Raw genomic sequence first — 27,162 nt, forward strand, 5'->3', positions numbered from 1 at the left:
GCACTGCAGTGGTGTATTAGTTAATATGACATGCACATGCTGCAGTCTGTGGGTGCAGCTCATGCATGTATGTAACTTAGCTATGCCGTACGATGCTGTGAATTCTAAGGCATGTAGCACTGCAGTGGTGTACTAGTTAATATGACATGCACATGCTGCAGTCTGTGGGTGCAGCTCATGCATGTATGTAACTTAGCTATGCCATACGATGCTGTGAATTCTAAGGCATATAGCACTGCAGTGGTTTACTAGTTAACATCACATGCACATGCAGCAGTCTGTGGGTGCAGCTTATGCATGTATGTAACTTAGCTGTTTGGTCTGGTCCAGGCTAGAGATAGCACAGTAAGGTGACTTCCAGGTGTGTTCTTCTGTAGTACTTCAGAGAAGGGCAGCAGAAATGAACATCTGATTTCTCTGAATCCACTCATTGATAATATGTCTGCAATGGGGCAGGGAACATCATACCTGTAAGTAATGCTAGACTGTGTGTATAAGTGAGTGTGTGTGTGTGTGTGCATGTGTGCGTGTGTGCGTGTGTGTGTGTGTGTGTGTGTGTGTGTGTGTGTGTGTGTGTGTGTGTGTGTGTGTGTGTGTGTGTGTGTGTGTGTGTGTGTGTGTGTGTGTGTGTGTGTCTGTGTGTATGTTTCTGCATATGTGTGTGTGTGAGTGTGTGGGCGCATATATGTGTGTGTGTGTGTGTGTGTGTGTGTGTGTGTGTGTGTGTGTGTGTGTGTGTGTGTGTGTGTGTATGTTTCTGCATACTTGTGTATAATCAGGTACCAGACAAAAGGAAATTGTTGATGCCTGCTTCAGGTTAAACATGAAATATGTTGTAGCATAGAATTAGGGACTATCTGTGTGAATAATGCCTAGGTACTCCCTTTTACTGCCAAACACATTACTTACATGGATATGCTACTAAGTTTTCCCCCCTTGAGTCTGTTTCTGAAACAAATCCAATTAACAAACTGAAATAAATAAGTAATTATACAACCACCTGCCCATACTTTTCTTAAAGCAGTGTGCTATTTTCATGGAACAATTCCTACATTGTGCAAGTCCTTTCTGTAATAAAGCATTTCTTAAGTTTTCCACTATAGTTCTAGTCATAAAACAGACCCCCCCCATATTATATTTCCAGTAATGTTTTTTTTCTGTTCTGTGATTTCCATTCAGGTATTTCAATGTCTCATGTTTTTTCCCTGAATCCCATGTCTTTGTTTACTGTCTCCAAATACACCCCATAGTATTGAGATATGAGCATCTTGTTTTCATTTTGAGTGCCTCTGATGTAATTGTTTACTTTTTTTTAAGATTTGGGCTGTGAAATATAGGCAATGCCGTAGGTATGGCTTCATTAAATATTTTGATAAAGATATTGCTGATTCTTCTCTCATACTGCTGATACACTAAAGGATCTTCTGATTTTATCCACCTTAACTGTGCTTTTACATACAAGGTATTATCCTCTCTGAATTCTACACAGGTCTGATCAGGCTGTAGTCTACACATAGATTTTAAAGTATTATACAGGCATTCATTCATTCACTGTCCAATACCCACTTAATCCTATACAGGCTCACAGGGCTGCTGGAATTATTCTGACAATCAATGAATGTAAAGTACGGAATAAATCTTGAATGTGGTAATCAGTTGCAGGATGTAAGAATACACACACACACACACACACACACACACACACACACACACACACACACACACACACACACACATACACACGCACAGTATCTGTGCCCTTTATATGCTCAGTTGTATTACGTTATCATGTTGCTGAAGCAGGAATATGTTCATGAAATACTTAATAATTCTTATTGCTCACCTCCTCTGCTAATGCTAACATATAAATATATATATATATATATATATATATATATATATAAACATTTCATATTGCTTTATTTTTTCCATAGTTTTTATTGTTTATGTTAAAGTTGTTTTGCATGCAACTCATATTTTCAATAATTATTACTGGCACCTTGACACTAGTTATGCCAGCTATGGGTGCCTGTCATCAGTGTGCATCAAGAATAAATAACGTTAATTATATCTTTTATTTTCTTTCCCCAGAATCACTTGACTCCTAAATTAAATTATTCTCTCCCTCTCTCCCATCCCCCGTTTAGTTATCTGTGAAGTACATCTGCCTTTGACTTCTCCCTCTGCTTAACAGTAAATGAATCCATATCTATTTTGTATTTTTTTTTGCTTCACATTTATCTGTCTCTTGTAAGTTATTCCCTCTGTAATATAGGCTAGATCTCCCTTTCCTGCTGCCCACTCCCTCCCTCCCTTATAATTTATATCAATTGTCACTAGGGGGATGGACACATGGCTGGCTTCTGTTCATATTTACATACATATTGTTATACCCACATTTGTTAATACTAATGATGCATAAATGGCATACAGCTTATTTTCAGCAGTGAGCATTCAGTGTTGTTACCGCATATTCTGAATCCAGTATAGCCCATTAAAATATAGGGTATATGTTTTAGAAATGTTTTTCAGTTCCATAAAACCATTGTGATAAATGTCCTACACAGAGACATGTATCCCTTTGTCCAGTATCACTTTTCCATTTTTCATTTCATGTACACACATAAGTTTTGCAAGCTGATTTAATTTATTTCTATTTCTTTAATGTTTTGAAATATCCCTGCTCTGCATTCTCATGTTTCTTCCATCCAAGTAATGAGGACTGTAGGATTTCTAAAGAATATTAAAGTAATAATTGAATATGCTTTCCATTGCTAGTTCACATCATTGCATAATTCCATTTATTTCATATGAGAAATGTAAAAATGAGGATAACTGAACTGATTTACTAGTTTCTCTATGTCAGCATTTTGCTGCATTCATACAGCAGGCTTTTCTTCACACCCATCTCATGGTTGTCATAGGTGTATAACAATTGATTCAGAATGACCAATAATCAAAAAAAGAATGCACAATTTGTAATGGTCTCAATCAACCCTGTTGTTATGAATACCTTGTCAAACTGTGAAGGGTCTGCACAACTCTGCAATACATATAATCATGTGTTACTGTTGTTTTTTTCTGCTAACTACCACCATAATTAACCCCCATCTCCCAAATTCTCCTGCTCATTTCTTTTTAAATATTAATAAAGTTCACACTTTTTGTAGGTATCATAACTGCTCTATTTGTAAAGTAATATTTTCTTACAGTCTTTCAGGTTGTCTGATTATTTAAGATCATGGCATTTTGCTATTTGAGACTAATTTCTTGTTGAATAAGATTTTTAAAGTTAAGCTTGCTAATTATTTTCCAAAATGCAAATATTTCTGTTATTATTTCGATCTTTTTGTTCACATCATTCCAACTAAATGCATGGCTTGCGGTAAATAAATATTTTCCATTAACAGTTGACCTTGAGTTTTCCTTTGTTGGTTAAGAATTAGTTTGGTTACCTAAGTTTTGATGACTTAGGTTTTGTTTTGTGCTTCTTTAAGCAAGGAAACCAGAACTAAATTCTACACTAAAAATGAGGAGGTATGACTAATTAATGAGCAGTCAGTGAAACCATTGCTGTCAAATCTGCAAAACATTGAGGTGGGTGGCCTAATGGTTAAGATGCTTGTCTTATAAACACAAAGTGCAGGGTTTGATTCTCACAAAAGATAATTGGCTAGGCTTAAAATGGTTCACAACAGCAGTTAGCCTAGTACTAATCTATGAACCTAAAACATTCCAAAAATCCATATTAAAAGTGTAACCATCATTCATTCTTGCAGTTATATAAAAGTAAATTGCTAAAATACAAATTTCATAATTAAAAATGCAGAATACTCTACAAATATTTCATTTTTTTGTAATATACAGTGAGGTAAGTGTGTTACTTCCAAATGCATGTATTTTATGCTAAATTTTACCAATTTTTTGAAATGCTACAGTTTTATCTAGATGTACAAAATGATGAGATTTAGAAATTACACAACTGAAAAGTAACAAGACTTAATTATAAACAGTTAGATAAGCAATGATGGGATTCCGCAGTGGTGCAGCGGTAGCGTTGTTGCCTCACAGCAAGATGTTCTCCCGTTCGATTCTCGGTTGGAGTGCAGGGAGTGTCTTCTGTGTGGAGTCTGCATGTCCTCCCCGCGGTTGGGTGGGCATTCAAAAGACATGAGTAAATTGGCGTGCCTTCGTTGAAGGTTGAATGTCGAGCTGGTACCTCGGCATTCGTGAAAATCTACTGCCAATCATTAGTGGACTGGAGTTCCACTGTGGCGACCCCTAACCAGGAAAAGCCAAAAAGACAAACAAAAATATAAGCGATGATGGGGTCAGAATAAAAAGTAAATGGAGTCACAAATTGCATCTACTCTATAAAATTAAATTGTATGAATACCAGCTGCAATAATATCAGATTTGTCTGTGTTGGATTAAGTATAAGGGAATGGTATAAGGCAATCAAGATTAAAGTTTAAAAGACATTATGTATGGAAAAGCTGTATATTGTACTGAAAATTAAATAAAGACCCTTTTTGTCTCTAAAAAAAGAGCAAGTATAACTTGCAACATCTTGAAACAAATACCTACATGGCTGAATTAGCTCTGAAGGGAAGATACGTTGTTTAGTTGTATGTTTTATTTATTTTACATGTATTGTGATATGTCGTCTACAGGTCAATTGCTAAATGCAACAATGTTGAAAATGGCATCCACCAAATGATATCTTCATAGCTGAAGCATGAAAAATAAGTAAGGTGATATTCATAGTCCTGCCCTTTCATTAGTGCATACTAGTGTAGTGCATAGTAGTGTTCTGTTAATAGTGGCCCTATGCAGGTGTGTAAGTGTAGTCAGTATATGTGAACCACACTGACGACAGAAACATGGAGATATTTTAGTAATCAGTCCTCCTTCTGGCAAAAGCAAGATATACTTAAGGCATAAGCATTATGGGAAGAATTACTACAAGGATTAAACACGTTATACATTGGCATATGACTTTGATCCTTAGAAATAAATGTAAAAGGGCCTCATCTGCATACAAAAACATGTAAACGACCCTGAACTTATACGAGTAATGTGTGACAGAGCCCTGGATAAGTGGATTTACACAGAGCAAAAATGAGGTGAAAATACTTCAGTTTGTTGTTATTTCAGTGCTTTTGCAAACATGGACAAAATACTGAAGGTGTTGCTGGGGGAAATGTTTCATTGGGTGTTAATTGAAGTGCTTGTGCATACTTGATCAAACTATAAAAGAGATCAGTGGGGAAATGTTTTGTTTAGTGTCATTGACATTCTTGTGAGTACATGGTCAAACTACAGAAGGGACTAATGGGGAAATGATCCCTTTGATGTCAAACTGCCTGTGCATACATCATCAAACTAATTAATGGGAGAAATGTTTCTTTTGGTGATACTGATGTGCTTGTGCATACGTGGTCAGACTACTGAAGGGGTGCTGGGGGAAATGTTTCAGTTTGCTGCTTGTGCATACCTGGGCAAACTACTGAAGGCATCCGTGGTGGAATTATTTCATTTTAGTGCTTATGCATACTTGGACAAACTAATGGAAGAGATCACTGGAGAGAAATGTTTCATTTTAGTGCTTGTGCATACTTGGGCAAACTACTGAAGGGATCGTTGGGGAGAAATGTTTCATTATGGCACTTGTGCATACTTGCACAAATTACTGAAGGGATTTCTTAGAAATGTTTCATTTTAGTGCTTGTACATACTGCATACCTCTCAATTGTCCAAATTTTCTCAGAATGTCCAGATTTTTCCCTCATATTTGTGTTGCAAGGTATGACATACTGAGACAAACTACTAAAAGGATTTCTGGGGAGAAATGTTTCATTTTAGTGTTTGTGCATTCTTGGACAAGCTACTGAAGGGATTGCTAAGGGAAATGTTTCATTTTGGTGGTTGTGTATACTTGGATAAACTACTGAAGGCATTGCAAGGGAAATAATTCATTTTTGCATCACTGAAGTGCTCTTGCATACATGGACAAAGAACTGAAGGTTTCACTGGAGAAATACTTCATTTTGAGTTATATAAGTACTTGTGCATACATGGTTCATGGATTGCAAAGTAGGTATAAAACATGCAGCAATGCTTTTAAGAATAGGTGTGCGTACAGCTCACGTATTTGGACTTGAAGTGCAAGAACACTTCATTAGCATATGCCACTTTAGGTCTACTTCACATGACTGAAAACTCATTTGACTGAATTTCATTTGACTGAGACCACAATACCTAATTTTCAAAATACTGAAAACTCATTTGACTGAATCTCATTATAATTAATTTTAAGCCATAGACATGATGTGGGTTTCTCTTCACCTGTGAGTTGCTTGTGATAAAAGGAATTATTGTAACAAAGCGCTGACAATCAGAATACCATTAGTCATGTAGAAAGTAGTGTTGTAGTGTTTATGTCCCTTTACATTTTAATGGGAAGTATCTAAAGTAATATGGTGGATGTTTTGTGCATTCCCAGCAATGGCGGCAGCGTGTAGAGTACTGAAAGGTAAATAAAAGGTATATGCCCTTTTTCCCACTGTAGTGCAATCCTGGAATTAATATATATAGTTGGGGGGGGCTATCTAGTTTGGTTTTATATTGTCCAGTTTCTGTTAAGAGGGTAAGTAAGTAGTCTTTAAGTTTTGGAAAGAGTTAGTCATTGGTGTTGTAAGTGTGCATGTCTATGGTTTAAAATTTAGTATATTGAAATTCAGCATTGTAAGCCGTCTGTGAAATGGGAATCAGTCAAATGACTTGTCAGTGATTTGAAGAAGACCTGCCACTTTACACAGTCTCTCATTTACCTCTCATTATACTTTATTTTCTTGAGTCAATATTATATCATCAAATGCTTAAAAACACAAACGATGAATAATTGACCCCAATCTCGAAAGCTCAAAACAGAAAAAAATCGCTGTTCCAAAAAAAGAAAAAAAAAATTGAAATAATACTTTGCCCCCCACACCCCCCTACTTAAATAGACCAATGCATGAGATCACACTACAGTGGCAAAAATGGCAAAGTAATGGAAGCAACCAAGCAAATTCTTTCCCTGGGAAAGAATTCATTAAAAAGCCGCTTCGCTATTTTGCCTTTTCATTGTTTTAAGTTTGACCAAGACGCATTCGATAGAATGTGTCTTCAGTCATCTAATAGGAACCCCATTTTCTTACATTCATTCGCTGGAGTTGCACATTACCATAAATGGCCTCTGTGAATCGCTAGCTACAAATAACCCTACCATGTTTGCACAACAACGATGAATACCATCCATAGTCTTGCTTTGTTAATAGTCATTCTTTCGTTAGAAGTTTATACGATTTAAGAATGAAAACGTGTCTGAAGATTTGAAGCATTCTGTGAAAATTTTCTAAGCAATTATTTGTTACCATTTTTCATAGATGAACATATATGCAAAATACATTCTCACTGAAAAATGAGTTATCCCATTTAAAAACTTCCTCAGGCAAACTGGATGCCAACAAATCAAATTCAGTTTATATGATAATTATATGTTTTGTAACTAAACATTGATTTTATTATTTAGACTTCAGAAACCATTAAAAACAATTTTACATATATAGAAAGTAAATTTATTGTACATTCTGCAAGTCCAGGACATTATTACCTATAATAAAATAACATTAGTAACAATATATAAGTCTACAAAAACACAAACAAGATAGACTAATCTCATGAAAAACAAAACTAAAAGTACTTTTAAAATCAAATCCTTGCTTGTGGCATAGAACCACATCTGTCTGCATCATAAGAGGGCTGAATTTTGGGATAAAGCCTAATTACCAGGGATCCGAGGAAGAAGAAGGATGGCTTTATTTTACAGTAAATATGATGCAAGGGTTTTCTTGGCACCTGACTGTAAAGGTTTAAAGTTCTGTCAGGTACCTGAGTGTTTTCTGATGAATGCAAGAGAAGGAATGAGTCTGCAGGATTCAGCAGTGCAGGGTATCAGTGAGTGTACTGCATCCACATATAGAAACACAGATGAGTCTATGGCACAGAGGTAAAAAACCCTGGCTGCACCCCATCCAAAAGTAATATCAGTGTAAGGAACTGCAGTGGGAAGTACTAGGTTGGGTTAAGCAGCTAACGCTGTGTCACCCTTGTCAGCAAGACCTCTCTGCACAAGCTCTATGTGAGGAGAACAGGCAACAAAGTAACTCACAATAGAGCTAGCATCATGGCCTGACCGTGCTTTGTTTTGCATTGTAGCCACCCTGTGAGGGTAGAAGCACACGCCTTTGCCCTGGAATTGTAGAACTTAGTTGGGCAGAAGTGCTGTCTATCTGCTAAATAAAGGAGAACTAGGCTACCGCAAATACCTCATCTACCAGAATGCTTATTGCCTTAGTCAACTAATTCTCCCCACAAGTGAGCTATAAATAATGGGATCCATGAGGCAAATAACCACTGTGAGAGGGACCCATATACACATAGACACAGAGACCCATACCCAAACATACACAAACAAATACACACACACACACACACACACACACACACACACACACACACACACACACACACACACACACGCACACACACACACACACACACACACACACACACACACACACACACACACACAAAACACAAAGGCACACAACACACACAAAACACACAGGCAGACAACACATATGTGCAAGCACATACACACACGCACACGCGCCCACACACACACACACACACACACACACACACACACACACACACACATACACACACACACACACACGCAGATATGGCCAGTCAAACAGGGGAATGTGGGGCACAGATGATCATCATATGGTGAGATAATGGTTTCAAGGGCAAGAATTAAAAAATAATGAAAAACATATGCAGGAATACACACAAGAAATGTACGGAAATGCTCATGGGACAGTTGCACATCTCTATCCATCTGCAAAATAGCCTTCCATTTTGTTCCATCTGCTTGCTGCCTGACCTTAGCAGAGCACATTGAACTGTTCCTGAGCCTCAACAACTAAGTTGGCTTATTCTATGCTGGAATGAAAAGTTAAAGAGGAGAAAGAGGACATCAAGTATTGGCAGACGTGCCTGATACCCTGGTCATTGTTGTCCCAAAGAAGCAGATGACTGAGGCATAAAATAGAAATACAAAAATAAAGCGTAATAAATGCCACATCCACTTTGAGCTTCTAATACTACCTGACCCCCCCCCCGAAAAAAAAAAATAGAACAGTACATCTCCAGAAAAAAAGTTACCAGATCATGCAGAAATTTTAAAGAAGAGTAAAGTTGCAGGTGACGGCCATAACGGCCATACAGATAAGTACAACAGGTCATTCTCTGCTAAGAGTACAACTCCACAATGCATGAATGTCACACGGATTAATTACAACAGGTCATTCTCTGCTAAGAGTACAACTCCACAATGCATGAATGTCCCACGGATTAAGTACAACAGGTCATTCTCTGCTAAGAGTACAACTCCACAATGCATGAATGTCACACGGATTAAGTACAACAGGTCATTCTCTGCTAAGAGTACAACTGACACAATGCATGAATGTCACATGGATTAAGTGCAACAGGTCATTCTCTGCTAAGAGTACAACTCCACAATGCATGAATGTCCCACGGATTAAGTACAACAGGTCATTCTCTGCTAAGAGTACAACTCCACAATGCATGAATGTCACACAGATTATGTACAACAGGTCATTCTCTGCTAAGAGTACAAATCCACAATGCATGAATGTCACACAGATTAAGTACAACAGGTCATTCTCTGCTAAGAGTACAACTCCACAATTCATGAATGTCACACAGATTAAGTACAACAGGCCATTCTCTGTTAAGAATACAACTCCACAATGCGTGAATGTCACACAGATGGCACTGCTTCATACAATATGCTCAAATTCACATTCTATCCTAGTAAGATGGTAGGAAGCATCTTCACAGTTTGCTGGTTACTTAGTTCAGCAATTTTTTGTTTAATTTTTAAAATGTTTTTGTTTTCTGATAAAGGCACTCTAAAGCTGCTAACACAGCACAGCATGCTAGCAAGGTTTGTTGAATCTAATTCCAGAGCACATTTAAGAGTGGCAGATTTCTATACTAGTCACCTTAGCATGGGCATCACTGATTACATACTAATCAGGGTGAATAGAACAAAGCAAGTATTGTAATATGCATTCAGTAAACATAGGTTCATAGAGCAGTACTAGGCTAACTGCCCTTGTGGGTCATTTTAAGCCTAGCCAATTACCCCATGTGAGAATCAAACCTTGCACCTTGTGTATGTAAGGTAAACACCTTAACCATTATGCCAACCTCCCACCCTCCTACAGGAAGTGTTATCAGTGGTTTCAAATGGAGGCTTGTACATCTAAATGAACTGTAGCCCTTGATGGCATCATCTTTTCTGCTTCTTTCTTGAATACTTTTAAATATTCACTAATAGTATAAGTCCAGGTCATATAACCCATGCCTAGAGGAACAACAAAAAGCCTCAGTTGTCAAAATTGATGTAACTAAAATTCTTTGTAATGAAACTAATAAATAACGTAACTCAGTTTTCTGGTTAGTAAACAATTGAAATGGAACACCAGTTAAATCAACATGACTAGCTGGTCCTAGATTAGTTTTGTAAACACATTCTATTATGAAAGTCCTTGTCTTGCTATATTAATCAGCCCTTAAACCATAACATTAAATTATGTTCTGATTTGCAAAGCTATTCAATCTTCTACTTAGACATTGGAGCCTCCAGAGAAAATCTATGTAGAAAGGAAAAGAAAACTCATCTAGAAACCAGACCTGAACTCCAGACTAAGAGGCAGCACTGCTGGCCATATGCTGCCATTCTGATAGCCATTCTATGTGTCCTGCACTTGAGCTCCTTGCTACAGATATCATGTGCCTTCAAACCAAGCTAATGTCTTTGTGATTCACTACATTTGTCACATGACCTCATGTAAAAGTGCTTTACAGCAGCTCACCGAAGTTATAAGGGTACAACAAAACTTAGGCCATGAATATCCACATGGATTATGACAGAGTCATACTGGTACTCGTGGTTCAATGTCCTGAGTGTGTGTGTGATCCCTGTTCTGGCTAGGTAACTAACCATGGCTGTCTCCTTGCTCAGCCTGGTGGTGACGGGGGCATCAGTGTGAATTAGATGAGAGTCTCCAATGACCAGTATATTGGGCTGTGTGGTCATTTGCCTGAAGGGCTCAGAGACTGATACATTGTGAGACATGATCGTATATGTCCTGGGGAGTGTTGTCTTTCTAGAGTGTTTGGGAGGGTGCAAAGGCCAGAATATGGGAGGCCTTTGAGGTTTGAGTAGATAACTTTTAAGAGACTCAGCATAAGTGAGTTAATGTATCTGATCCATAGTAGGTGTAGTCAGTGTGTCACTGGTAATCTGTTTGGAGATATCAGTGTCTGTATGTAACAACGTTGCCTCCAAAGACAATGTAATTGCATCTCTCACATTCTGTGTCAGTCTCCTTCAGAATAAGGTGGTTGTTAGTAAACATGAACAATTGCTACACTGTCTCAGAATGCCCATTTCCACCAGGCTGGTTACAGAGACAGTAGGAAAGTGCACATCCATGGCCATTCATGCTGTTGTTTTGTGATCTACAAGGGGTGATCCAATCAGGGTTTGGAGTTGCTAGGGTGAGGGAAGAGGTCTAGGACTGATCTAAAACAATACTCTTGGTGTAATGCTTCTCATCAGGCAAACTAGCTGCTTTATACTCAACTAGATACTTGAGAAAATAGCAAAGGAAGTTTTATATGGACAATTACAACTCTAGGAGCCTACATATATATATAGGGCACTGCAAACTACTTCTGCACAACTCAGCACAGGTTATAGGAGATGAGGCAGAGAGGAATCCAATCAGTAAACAGTACAACTGCACTATAAGTGTGTGTGTGTGTGTGTGTGTGTGTGTGTGTGTGTGTGTGTGTGTGTGTGTGTGTGTGTGTGTGTGTGTGTGTGTGTGTGTGTGTGTGTGTGTGTGTGTGTGTGTGTGTGTGTAAATATAGTCTCTATCAGCTGACTGAGTTTTCAGAAAGTCGAAATTCATATGGTCAAGACCATATGATCAAGTTTTTGAAAACCCAAAGCTTTTGAATGGAGATTGCAATACAGCATGGATCAGGAAATTTACCCTTTTTCTCACTGTAGTGCAATCACATAGTTGGTATATATAATTTGCAGGGGGTGGGCACCCACAGGAGGGATGCAGGGGGCTTGTCCCCCTGCAAACATGTAAAAAAAGGTAAATTTCTGTTTTTTAATGGGGTTTTTTTGATGATCAAGTTTTTGGAAACTCGATCATATGATCTTGATCATATAAATTTCAAGTTTCTGAAAACTTGATCATCTGACATAGACCTAGCAACATACACACACACACACACACACACACACACACATATATATATATATATATATATATATATATATATATATATATATATATATATATATATTTCAAAAGACTGAAAATCAAAATATTCAAAACTCAAAATATTGAAAAAAAAATTTAATTTGGGGGGCTAGCCCCCCTGCACCCCTCATGTGGGGGGTCCTGTGCCCCCCATACCCCCTGCTAATTATATATACCAACTCCAAGATTATCAGTTTAACATCACACAACAGTGGAGAAGGGACAAATTCCATTTTCAATATTCTGAGTTTTAGATCTTTTGATTTTCCGTCTTTTGAACTTTTGATCTTGTGAAGGGCACCCATACGGCTCATATCCTGCAGCAATTCATAACTCTCTCACTATTGTCTTTGTTACTACAAGACTAAAGTCTCCAAACTAAGTAAAATGCAGACAGTAAAAATGCGGTAGAAATGTTCGGAACATGCCAGTGCTAGATCATGCCCTTTCAGATACGATGTTGCAATACACATCGACTCGTTTATGCTTGGAAGAGAGCACTTCATTTCTTTCACATTGGCTGAAATAAACATTTCAAAAATTCAAGTGCGAGAAGAAAGATCTGTGGTAACTCACTGCTTTGAGGTAATGAAGCGGTGCTTTATAACTGCAGCAGTGTATTCTTCTAGGGATCTCAACTCACAAGAGAACTGTAAATTACGCCGTTTCTACAAAATCAAATAATATAGGCAGCTCAAATGGCACAGGGGAATAAAGCCCAGACCTCATCCCAAATAACCCATATAAATTAGCCACATGGATGTCAGCTGGTGCTGGGGTGGGGAGAACAGTTGTACCTATCCACAGGGTGAAGGAGTGCTGTTGTCTTGGAGCTATCCTGGGGTTTGTGATCACCTCATTAAAGTGCAAGTACAGTAGCCTTCATCATCAGGTACACAGCACAGTAGCCTTCATTCTTGGGTGCACAGCACAGTACCTTCATCATCAGGTAACCAGCACAGTAGCCTTCATCCTCAGGTGCTCAGCACAGTAGCCTTCATCATCAGGTGCACAGCACAGTAGCCTTCATCCTCAGGTGCACAGCACAGTAGCCTTCTTCCTCAGGTGCTCAGCACAGTAGCCTTCATCATCAGGTGCTCAGCACAGTAGCCTTCATCCTCAGGTGTGCAGTACAATACTTTCATCATCAGATGCTCAGCATGATAGCCTACATTGTCAGGAGCACAGCAGAGTAGCCTTCATCCTCATGTGCACAGCATAGTACCTTCATCATCAGGTACACAGCACAGTAGCCTTCATCCTCAGGTGCACAGCACAGTAGCCTTCATTATCAGATGCTCAGCACAATAGTCTTCATCATCAAGTGCACAGCACAGTAGCCTTCATCCTCAGGTGCACAACAAAGTAGCCTTCATCATCAGATGCTCAGCACAATAGCCTTCATAATCAGGTGCACAGCACAGTAGCCTTCATCCTCAGGTGCACAGCACAGTAGCCTTTATCATCAGGTTCTCAGCACGGTACCTTCATCATCAGGTACACAGCACAGTAGCCTTCATCCTCGGGTGCACAGGACAGTACCTTCATCATCAGGTGCACAGCACAGTAGCCTTCATCATCGGGTGCACAGAAGTATGCATGTATGTTTGAGGAGGGCATAGTAACCTCTGTTGTGATGCTGGTCACATGTCCGTCACCAAGGGGGTAGGCTAGGATTCAAAAAAGAAGACCATCCTCATTTCCAGGATTTCATTAGGGCACAAACCACCCCTGTAGTTTCCTGGATGGTGACCCTCTGGTATTGGAAGAAAGCTTGATGGTCAGTAAGGAATGGGGCAAAAAAGCGCACAGCACATAGCTTAGAGGGAGTATATGGGTAAATATTACAGAGTGCTTGATGAATGAAATATCTGCAAATTTACTGAATAGTACAATAATACAGAGGTCAGCATCATTGCTGGTTTTATTTCCAAATGAGCTATGTTTTTGTGTAGAGTCTGAATGTCTTTCGTTTCATGTGAATTTTTCTCCAGGGATTCCAAGTATCTACCCACATACTAAGAACATGTTGATGGGTCAAAAAGGCAATCCTACAAATTGTCTGTTGGTGTGGTATCCATATCAGGCTGTGTATACATCCTCATATGGACTAGCATATTGCCCATAACTGGTTACACGCTTTGCATCTGTAATCAGCCAGGCTCAGTTTTAGCTACTATCAGCCCTGAATAGGATAAAGGAGGTATCAGACGAGTGAATGAAGGAAATCGCATATAAGTGCTTGTGTGCATGTATGTGTGTGTGTGTGTGTGTGTGTGTGTGTGTGTGTGTGTGTGTGTGTGTGTGTGTGTGTGTGTGTGTGTGTGTGTGTTTGTGAGTCCATGTGTGTGTCTGCGTGTATTATATTTATTCAAACAGATGTAGAAGATGAATATAAACAGATGTCCAACATTAATGTCATACTCTGGGACTATTACTATAACTTGGGACAGTTGTTCTCACGTGCATCCTGAAAAAAATGAGGGATGTACCTTAAACCCATTTTGACCCAGGAGGGTCATAATATGGACCATTTGTAAGCTACAGGGTTTAAATGCTGATCTGGGTCTTTGTAGTCTGACAAAGTTGCTGTTAATCTGAGGAAGATAAAGGAAGTAAGAATAATCAAATAAAGCAATGCTAATAAATCATGTCGAAGGGTTAAAGTGGGAAGTCAGGGTTTAGTCTGAGGGCATAATTAGGGTGAGTGCAGTATATACTATGGAGTAAATCTTTACACCAGACACCGCAGATGGGGTTAGTCAGCTGTCCTGGTGTGACATGTTTTGGATGAAAAAATAAATCGAGGTCCCAGATGCCTTAAAGTCAAATCTAAAAACAACTTAGGATACTTGTTTAATGACCAGAAGAAAGATCTGTCCCTGTCTTAGCAAAATCCCCCTCAGGCGATCTCTGCTTAACATACAAGGCCATGTCAAACCCAGAGCTGTTAAACATGCTACACTTAAAGAAATCCCAATCCCTCAGAGCCACACGCTCCAGGGATCTAAACCTTTTCATCACAATAAACAAAAAATGTTGGAGGGATAGGTTCCTGACCCAGAGACTCCCCAGTCTCTGGAATAGATTGCCCATACATGTCAAGCAGAGTGCCTCTTTGGCCCTCTTCAAAAGGAACTTTGACGATTGGATGGAAGAAAGGAAATTCACCCAAGGGATCACATCAGTCACCCTGCTAGACAGGGGTTCAGGGAAGTAAATAGTGTGGGAAGAAATAGCCAGGTATTGTTATGGCTAGGCTTGTATAGGCCCTAGGGCTGATAGCCTAGTACTAACCTATGAACCTATGAACTTATACACATGCCCACACTCACACACACACACACACACACACACACACACACACACACACACACACACACACACACACACACACACACACACACACACACACACACACACACCCATGCAGTTGGTTTGATATGCTGTACTTGCAGTAAATTCTAGTTTGTCAGACACTGAAACTTGTCTCAAACAATGGAAATATTTTTTCTTTAATTAAAGTGACTAGATTTCTTAAAACATTTTAATCTTTTGACAAATAAGATTATATATATTTTAGCAAATTACATATTTATCCTGCACTAAAAATCCATTCTTAGCATGTGCCTAGTTCCATGAGATACTGAAAACTGTTTACTATGCGTTAAGGAAATTATTTTTTTTTTCATAATTACTAGAAGATTCTCTTCTCATAGTTTCTAGATGTTTCCTTTTACCCATTGAATGGTGGTACAGGATTACACTCATGATTAAATGATGGTGGTGTCTCACTGCACAGCATGCCCCACAACACAAGACAACACCATGCAAAGATATTTTGCATTTTTTTCAAATCGACGCCACAAGACTGAGAAGAATAAAAATATCAATCAGTTATCCTGGTCCATTCACAAATCAGAATGCAAAAATAAAGGGCATCATGATATCTTAGGCAGCTAGAAAGGCTGTCTGAAAAAAGGCAGTGTTACAAACATGCAATGTTAAGCTACCAACTGAATGTTTCTGTCACATTCTGAGCAGTTTTAAGAAAGCTATGTTGCTATAAACAATTCTTTATATGTGTATTCTAGATGGCAATTAATTGGCATCTGGTATAATCTGAAAACTTTTCCATACGAGAGCACTTATCATTGTGCATGCTGTATTATGTTGACTTGATAATTTTCTAGAAACAGACTGCGGTATTTAATTAGGATGTACTTTTCATGCCTAACCAAAAGTATTCCATCATAAGTAAGACATCAGCAAATTCCTCTAATGAGTTCCTCAGTCTTTGAAGAAGCACTCCATTCATGTTTTCCATCTTTACATTAAGGGCACAGGCAAAAGTTGGAAGAACAAACAAAACCATTGTACAAGGACCACATTGCTGATTATGATCGATTCCGTCAAACAGCGATGAGGGTTGGAACAGCTACACCAAACCCTAGGGCAGCACTTACAAATCCAAATCCATTTGGTTCCCAGCCCTCAGCACAGATGCAAGGTGAGTACAAACACACTGTTAATGAGAGTAGCATTTTATGAGGAAATGTTATACTATGCACTTGATGGTTTTATTCCCAAAATTGTTTATTTAATCGGCGTATAAAATATCCAGGGTAAACAATTACCATAAAGCAGGTTCTTTGAAAGTTTCAAATCAAGCAGTGATATGAGTACTGTCAAGTAACTCTCTGAAAAGCTTTTACTTTTGTGGCTCAGACAAAGGGCACGTATCGTTTTGCTTTCATTTATCTTAGTATTGTAAAATGTAATACTTATTTTAGATGTAAAACACATTCCTCTAAGGTGAAATCATTGTAATTTTCATGGGGAGGGACAGGGAACATTTGCAGCACAGTGCTTTTTAATGTATATTCCTCTAGGATATGCAATTTCAAAAATTAGCAAAGTGGAGCACTGTCTACCATTATGGTGAGATGAGTTGTAGGAGGCACACTGATCATCCTCCCACAGTAGGGCATGTGCTTGATAGTGAGCAAGCTCATACAGAAGAGCATTGGTGCAACAGTAAGCATACTCCTACTGTAATCCTTGGGTGAAGCAGTGAGCATGCTCATACAGTAAGTTATGGGTGAAGAAGTGAGCATACTTATACAGTAAGATATGGATGGAGCAGTGAGCATGCTTATACAGTTAAGTTATGGGTTAAACAGTGAGCATGCTTATTCAGTAAGTTATGGGTTGAGCAGTGAGCAAGTTCATACAGTAATCCATGGGTGGAGCAGTGAAGCATGCTTATACAGTAGGCCATGGGTGGAACAGTGAGCATATTTATACAGTAATCCATGGGTGGAACAGTGAGCATGCTTATACAGTAAGTTATGGATGGAGCAGTGAGCAAGTTCATACAGTAATCCATGGGTGGAGCAGTGAGCATGCTTATACAGTAAGTTATGGGTGGAACAGTGAGCATATTTATACAGTAATCCATGGGTGGAACAGTGAGCATGCTTATACAGTAAGTTATGGATGGAGCAGTAAGCTTGCTTATACAGTAAGATATGGGTGGAACAGTGAGCATGCTCATACAGTAAGTTATGGGTGGAGCAGTGAGCATGCTTATACAGTAAGTTATGGGTGGAGCAGTGAGCATGCTTATACAGTAAGTGATGGGTGGAGCAGTGAGCATGCTTATACAGTAAGTTATGGGTGGAGCAGTGAGCATGCTTATACAGTAAGTTATGGGTGAAGCAGTGAGCATGCTTATACAGTAAGTGATGGGTGGAGCAGTGAGCATGCTTATACAGTAAGTTATGGGTGGAGCAGTGAGCATGCTCATTCAGTAAGTTATGGGTGTAACAGTGAGCAAGTTCATACAGTAATCCATGGGTGGAAAAGTGAGCATGCTTATACAGTAGGCCATGGGTGGAACAGTGAGCATGTTCATACAGTAATCCATGGGTGGAACAGTGAGCATGCTTATACAGTAAGTTATGGATGGAGCAGTGAGCATGCTCATACAGTAAGTTATGGGTGGAGCAGTGAGCATGCTTATACAGTAATCCTTGGGTGGAGCAGTGAGCATGCTTATACAGTAAGTAATGGGTGGAGCAGTGAGCATGCTTATACAGTAAGTTATGGGTGGAGCAGTGAGCATGCTTATACAGTAAGTTATGGGTGAAACAGTAAGCATACTCCTACAGTAATCCTTGGGTGGAGCAGTGAGCATGCTTATACAGTAAGTTATGGGTGGAGCAGTGAGCATGCTCATACAGTAATCCTTGGGTGAAGCAGTGAGCATGCTTATTCAGTAAGTTATGGGTGAAACAGTGAGCATGCTTATACAGTAAGTTATGGGTGGAGCAGTGAGCATGCTTATACAATAAGTTATGGGTGGAGCAGTGAGCATGCCCATACAGTAAGTTATGGGTGGAGCAGTGAGCATGTCCATACAGTAAGGTATGGGTGGAGCAGTGAGCATGCTTATACAGTTAACATGCTTATACAGTAAGTTATGGGTGGAGCAGTGAGCATGCCCATACAGTAAGTTATGGGTGAAGCAATGAGCATGCCCGTACAGTAAGTTATGGGTGAAGCAGTGAGCATGCTTATACAGAAACTCATTAGTGGAGCAGTGAGCATGCCCATACAGTAAATTATGGGTGAAGCAGTGAGCATGCTTATACAGAAACTCATTAGTGGAGCAGTGAGCATGCCCATACAGTAATTTATGGGTGGAGCAGTGAGCATGTCCATACAGTAAGTTATCATTGGAGCAGTGAGCATGCTTATACAGTAGGTCATGGGTGAAACAGTAAGCATACTCCTACTGTAAGCCATGGGTGGATTATTAAGTATGCTCATACCGAAACTCATGGGTAGAGCAGTGAGCATGTGCATACAGTAATCCTTGGGTGAAGCAGTGAGCATGCTCATACAGTAAGTTATGGGTGGAGCAGTGGCCATGCTCGTAGTCCATCCCAGTCTACAGCTATGATACCAATATGGGGTGGGGGAATTTATACTAGCAGGCAAGTCCCTGCATGAACAAATGGAGGCCTTCTTAGAGCAGGACATCACAGCACAGAAACTGTAGGAATCCGCCAGGGTGGGACTTGCAGTTGCAGGCACAGGGCCACCAGCAGGGGCTTGATGGTGCCATTGGGGAACCAAAAGCACTAAATAAAACCAAAAAAGTAAAACAATAGCTTCAGGAAGTCTCTCATATTCAGTACAATGGCAACCCTAGCTATACAGGAGCCAAACAGGTAAGAGGGGACTAAAAGAACATGGACCCCTCACCACTCCTGAGAGATAGGGAGGGTGATGTGTGTCAGTGAAAGGGAAGCATACAAAAAAACTGAAGCATCCCTAATGGATGCATGAATGATGGCCCCTTCCAATCGGCCCATGACCTGGTGATGGAGGACAGATGAGCTGACTGGCTTGGGGGAGTGGGGGGTTATGATCATCAGACAATGAAGACAAAGATAAAAAAAAAATCCCAAAACACTTCATCTATGAAAGCTGTGATACCTCTCAACAACAAGAATCAGGTTATGGGGAGACTGAAAAAAAGACTAAAACAATTCAAAATAATCCCTGGTTCAGGACATTTTAGTGAAATACTTGCTATGCCCCTTTTGAAAAATTATTACCTCTGCATATTCCAGCAGCACAATTAGCAGATGTGTCTAAAGTCTGCTTTATAACTGTTATTTTTTTTTCAACTTGGTATTTGGATTAAATGAATCAATGTGGCAGCTATTTTAAGATTAAAACACTGGGGATTATAGCTGGTAAACGTGCATAAGAAGAAAGATAAAAAGAACCAGAGTGGCTGTAACTCAAGACAGAAGAAAATACGACCTAGAATGACAAATGATCTATAAAGCAGCTTTAACTAATTTAAAAAAATGAGTAGTTATCTTTCTCTTCATTTGCGTTGCTGATTTGCTTTTGTTACTTTAGTGTAGAACATTCGGTGCTATCCGTTAATTAGTCACCTAGCCTGTTTCACATCTGTGGTCTTGTTAACTGTTTCTGTCATCTTGAATGTGCTTCCTGTCGGAACAGACTGAAGAATATAACTAAAGTCGTTTGCCACTTGGTTATCTGTTGATGTATGTGCGTGTCTTTTTGTAAGAAAATGTAGTTACTGAAGTCTTAATTCTTCATGAAGAATGTTACGTCTGCTTCTCAACAATTTACACAGCTGACACTTTATTGGTTATGCCTACACCCCAAAAGGTAAAATTATTTCTGATGATATAACCTTGAAACAAGGAGTGATTTCTCTTTCCAGAGTAGATCACTTGGGTGCATTAGTGCTACATTTGTTTTGCTTTTTTTCACTTGTACTAGCTACCGTTGTTAAATGATACAGTGCTGCAGCTGTCATGTCACATGGATGATAACTTTAGACTAAAGTCATACAAAGCTGAAAGTGTTAAACATTCAGCAAACCAGATAAAATGCAATAGTGCTTTTGTAAAACATTATCACATAAACTTGAACCTGTGCAGAAACATGCACCCATTCATCCATCCATCCCACCCATCCATCCATTGTCAATACCCAATTACCCAGTTCACGGTCATGGGAGAATTTATTATTTGTTTTATTTCATTTTTATTTTCTGGGAAAGTCCAACTAGGCTGTCAAAACCCCTTTTCAGCGGTGGCCCAGGGAGAAAAGCTCCACGTTGCACTAGTGTACAGAAAATAGATTTAGGCATGCATTAATACAATGAAAATGAATATAATATGCATTATTAGGAGAAAACATGTAGAAGTTTAGAGTTATTCATAGGAATACGGAGAAACTTTGCATTTTGTAGAATAGTTCATTTGGCAAGTGTTTACATACAGAAATAAAAAAAAAAGTTTTAACTTACAGTATTAAAAATATTGTTTAGAAACAGAAAACAAATGTTTATATGTTAGGCTATGGTGGTTTTGAGGGGGTGAATTTCATGCAGGGGGAAGCTTTGATGAGGTTACAGTTAAAGTTGGGTGTGTTGAGAAAGAGGCTCTTTGCTTTTGATTCACATTTCATTGGCATGCCGTTTGCCTTATGTCACTAGATACAGAGCTCCGTGGCTTGGCTATATAGTACGCTGCCATAAGAGTTAAGAGCTCTGGTTACTAAGACAAGGCCAGTGGTCTCTGACCTCAGGGATCATGGGGGAATATAACACTTTACCAGTGCTTGTGTTGCTAGACAGTTTTGGGGTTGGTAAAGGATATTTTGAGATATTTTTAGTTGAGAGAGTTTGAGTTGTACAGGAAGGCTGAGCCATGATAGTGTTTAAAGGGAGATACAGTGGTGAGCTTTATTGGGTAGATGAGCTATGAACTAGGCTATTTTGTCATAGCATTTCTGAAGTTTAGATAGTTGTGTGGATTAAAGGTAGGTAAATATAGGTGATGCATATAGAAGGCTATACGTAGCGGCTGTGGTTCTGAGTGCTTGTAATGATAGATGGGGGTTAGTTTTATAGTGTTCCAAGTTTTTACTCTTTTTTTAATTGAGTTTTGAATGTGAGCTTCAAATGTTAGTTTGACATTTATTGTGACACCAAGCAGATTTCTATTGGAAACAATCTCGATGGGAAGATTTTGGAGAGTGGTGATTGTGCTGGTTTGATTTAGTTTGGCTAAGGTTTCTGGTAGAAACAGCATTAGTTTGGTATTTTTAGCATTCAGCAATAGTTGTGATTAACTGAGCCAATTTTCTATGTTTGTGAAGCATTGTTCTGTGAGGACTTGAAGTTCATTTAGAGTTGTGGATGAGCATATGAGTGTGGAGTCATCTGCATATTGAATGAGAGTAGAGGGGTGGAATACTGAAGTGATGTTATTGATGTATTTATTAAAGAGCAATGGACCAAGGATGGATCCTTGAGGTACTCCAATTAAAAAAGGTTGAAAGGAAGAGAGAACAGACTGTCACTTAACACATTGTGTCCTATTACTAGGAGAGCTGTCATATCAGGAGATTGTACATTGGGAATGCCCTAGTGAGGCTAGCGAGTGGAGTAGGTTTCTATGAGGGCCAGTATCAAATGCTGTTAAAAGGTCTACGAACATGAAAGATGTAAGTTTGTTTTCATTCAGTGGTGGTTGGTGGTATTTAGGAAGGATATTAAGGTTACAGTGGTGCTATTCAGGGAAAAAAACATCCTGAGTGTGGGAAAGTAAGTTCTTTCCTTACAGGTATGAGAGGAGTTGAGATTTAATGCATCTTTCATGGATCTTTAATAACGGTGGTAGTATGGTGATGGGTCTATAGTCTGGTAATTCCTACGGGTATTTACTTTTATGGAGTATTTATACTATAGACTATTTCCAAGAAGGATCATTGATGAATCAGTTAATGGGTATAGCGACAGGGTGGGCAAGAGCTTTGGCAGCTTGGGATAGAAATCGGGTTGGGAGGTTTTCTACTAGCAGTTTTCTAGTTTTGTTAGTATGAGTTGAAATCTGAAAGAGGTATTTGAGGTATTGGTAGGTAACGGAATGGTGGTGTCTAGTTGAGGAGGTATTGTTAGGTATTGCACAGCACTGATAAAGTATAGAATCCTTTGTTTGCATGCAACAGGCTTGAGACAGAACCACTGTTGTTGGACATCAGTCTTTTGCAGGACACTCACACATACACACACACACACACACACACACACACACACACACACACACACACACACACACACACACACACACACACACACACACACACACACACACACACACACACACACACACACACACACACACACACACACTCATTTGAGGAAAATATGAGCATCCACTAATTCACCTAATCCAATGTCATTGGTAAGTGGGTGGACATCTAATACCATGTCATTGGTAAGTTGGTGATAACTGGAGGCCCCAACCACACAACTGTACATAGATGAAGAGTGGACATGCATGCTCTGCACAGATGGCATCCTAGCCAGGAAAAGAACCACAGTACCAACTTCTGCAATTTATCAATGCTACCTACAGTGATTCTCTGTTGCCCAGGTGGAAGAAGAGTTCACTAGTGAAAACTGAGATGGCAATGAAAGAGACAGTATCTGAAGTACATAACAGACAAAATTAATGTAAACAGCATTTCCTGAAGGAAGTGGTAAGGCTGAGGGTTGGCATAACGGTTAAGTTGCTTACTTCACTGACACAGGGTACAGGTTTTGAGTCTCATCTTTGCAGCAAAGTGGGCTAGACTTAAGATGGCCTGCAAGGTCAGCTGGCCCAGTAATTACCTATGAATATGACATCCAACCTACATAAAAAGTATGAGACAGAGAATGTTATTATACCAGCTTTCCTACTTCTAGCTTTAATATACCAACCTAAAGACCAAAGTCAGAGGCTGAGTAAAGATTAGAAAACAGGATTAAAATGAGATAAAGCTGTATTTAATATTAAGGAACATACAGTAAAACATGGGATGCATTACTAAGGCTTACAAAGAGCTCAGGAAAGATGTGAGAGAATTTCTGAGAAATCACAGTCATTTGAATAGATACTCGTTATATTTTCAGTAAACAGGATGTGGTGGTTAGTAAACTAACTATAAAAACTGAGTACGGTCTCAGGAAGAGAAAGAAGACTTGTAGGAAACTAAAAAAGATAACGAGACCCAGTAAATCTTATTACAAAATGTTAAAGGCTCTAAGGGCAGAACTAATTAAAGCCCTTGTTAATTGTTTTAACAACTAATGGGAAGGTATTCTTCAACTCCTTTACCTTAAGGAAGACAAGAATGTTTCTACTTCATAAATGTAAGAGTACAGAAAGAGGTGAGAAACTACATGCCACTCAGCCTTTACTCTAAAGTAGGATAAATACTGAAATCACTTCTGAAAGAAACACATGATAAATGAAAGCCTAAAGGCAAGTTGTTTACAGGACACAAGGCAATATGCATTAAGGGAAGGGAAGCGACATCTGAGAAAGTTAACAGAGACCATTCATTCCCAGTTCAGGTGATAAAACACTGGTCAAGCAATGGGACAGAACAATTCAACGTGGGGTGGGGGGTTATCCACCTATCCAGAGCGGGTTACTAGTGGTGCCCCACAGGGCTCATTTGTTGAGACACACTGTTTGGAAATAGTGATCTGGATAACCAGATATACTGATTATTGCAAACTAGATAACATAATTAATTCAATAAAAAATATTAAGGTTGTCAAAGAGAGTTACATAAACACATACTTGGTATAAATGTCAATAAATCATGAGACTTGGCAAAAATGACATGTTATAATTACAAAATAAATGCTCAGATCATAAAAGGGAATACCATCATTAAGGATCTAGGGACAATAGTAGATAATTTATATTTTCATCCTTTTATACCTATGACAATCAGAAAAGCATATTCTGTAGCCTTTCTAGTTCAAAAGCAAGTGTAACCACTCACGAGATGTCAAGGTATTTCATTATATCTCACTAATCCAACCCAGTATTGACTATGTTGGTATGTTTTGTAGGCCTTGAACAAGCTACCTGAAGCAGCTTGAAAGGTTTTAATTCCTTACTAGAAAAAACATAGAGTTAGAAGACTTTAATTATTTAGAAAAGCTTCAGGAAATTCTGTTATGCTCTGCTTCTTATAGCATAATTAGTGGTAATGTTCTTCTGCTCTGCAAGACAATATCTAACCCAGTTCTTCTAAAATTCTATGCCTGGAAGGCACCACTCAGATAGCTATTATCAGATTAGGAAAATACGTATTTAAAAATATGACATATATTTTACATAGTGCATTCCAAACCTAAGGTTTAAGACTTCTCTTCTAGCTAGAAGAGCTAAATCATTAACTATATAGGAAATAGAAAATATCAGTAGAGGAGTCGGTACTTAAGCATACTGAAGGTAAGTCAGGTCATTGATTTGGCAGTAAAATCCATGAAGCTATTCAGGAATCCTGAGGGAGAATATTTGCAAGTAGAAAATTGGTTATGAATTGCACCTTTGTATAAGCAACAGGTGAAACTTCCCCAGTCCACTAAAATGGGTCATCTAGGTCATCATAATATATATACACACACACACACACACACACACACACATATAAATAAATACTGAAATATAGAATTTCAGTATCTCGAGACCAGAAGAACAAAACTCCACAACCACAAAAACCCAAAATACCGATACTCAAAACACCAAACCCTCCCAACATAAAAATACACATAAAAAAAATAAAATAACAAAACACACTACTCTATGTTTAAGTAGGGAGGCAAGAACCCCCTGCACCCCCCAAGTGGGGGGCAAGCCCCCATACCCCTCTACTTATAAATAACAACTCCAAGGTCGCACTAACACAAAAACAGCAACACACCTACCTCTTTGACCCCTACACTCCTATTACACACAAACCACACATGTAAAACAATCACCACTCTCAACACCTATACACACATACCCTCACCTCCCCTAAACTACACCTACAAAAGCCAAAGACACAACAAAAACACACCCCTACCCTAAATCCTTAGCTACTACACACTTACCTACATCTCCAAACATAACTGCACACTGACCACCGTCTTCAACACCCAGACACCACTGCTTCTTAAAGACACAGCACACTATACACACACACACACACACACACACACACACACACACACACACACACACACACACACACACACACACACACACACACACACTGGGAAATACTTACCGCACATTTGACATTCTCAGATTCGACAAAGTGAAGTTTCTACCAACTGCACTTACCTTCTTCTGGTCTCAAGATACTGAAATTCGATATTTCAGTATTTTGAGATTCAGAAGTGAATCCACACACACACACACACACATATATATATATATATATATATATATATATATATACATATATATATATATATATATATATATATATATATATATATATATATATATATATATATATATATATATACCACATACTCCAGAGACCTCAACCTCATTACCACAATCAACAGAACATGCTGGAGGGACAGGTTCATAACCCAGAGACTGCCCATGCTATGGAATAGAATTCTCATGCATGTCAAGCAGAGCACCTCGCTGACCCTCTTCAAGAGAAATCTTGATAAGTGGATGGGTAGTAGAAAGTTCACCCCAGGGATCACTCCAGTGGCTCTACTTGATAAAGGCACTGGGAACTAATGTCAGGCGGCATGATGCCAGGGCACTTCTATAGGCTAGGCTTGTAAAGGTTCCAGGGCCATTAGCCTAGTACACACCTATGAACTTATGAACATATATGTGTGTGTGTGTGTGTGTGTGTGTGTGTGTGTGTGTGTGTGTGTGTGTGTGTGTGTGTGTGTGTGTGTGTGTGTGTGTGTGTGTGTGTGTGTGTGTGTGTGTGTGTGTGTGTGTGTGTGTGTGTGTATAAATCTTTTGTGGAATTCTGATGAATCCTCCCTCTGATGAGTTATGTTGAATCTGTTGGAGAAGGTGAACAAAAATAAATAACTGTGCCACAAACCATATGTAAAGAAACTAAAGGAAAGTACTTGAGACAGAAACATTAAATATCTTAAATAAGTCAACAGTGTCAAGTAGGACCATGCATTTTTCAAAATGAACCACTATAGAACAGGAACAGAATTTAAAATTGTGATAGTGGAAGCCTGACACAATGTTAGAAAATATTTGTTTTCATAAACAAGACGAGTTTAGTAAAA

At 39.0% G+C, this 27,162-nt stretch overlaps 1 protein-coding gene across 2 annotated transcripts in view; it reads left to right on the forward strand.

Moving 5' to 3' along the window:
• The window catches only part of RUNX3 (RUNX family transcription factor 3), a 424,645-nt gene that overhangs the window by 304,144 nt on the left and 93,339 nt on the right, over window positions 1-27,162 (forward strand). For both annotated transcript variants that reach the window (XM_044083073.1, XM_044083065.1), the window contains one exon: window positions 16,828-16,998. In XM_044083073.1, coding sequence (XP_043939008.1) covers window positions 16,828-16,998 — 171 coding nt within the window. The remainder of the gene's footprint in view (window positions 1-16,827; window positions 16,999-27,162) is intronic.

This window comes from Protopterus annectens, chromosome 1.part1, assembly GCF_019279795.1.
Source record: "Protopterus annectens isolate FY-2018-M chromosome 1.part1, PAN1.0, whole genome shotgun sequence".
Lineage (NCBI taxonomy): Eukaryota > Metazoa > Chordata > Ceratodontiformes > Protopteridae > Protopterus > Protopterus annectens.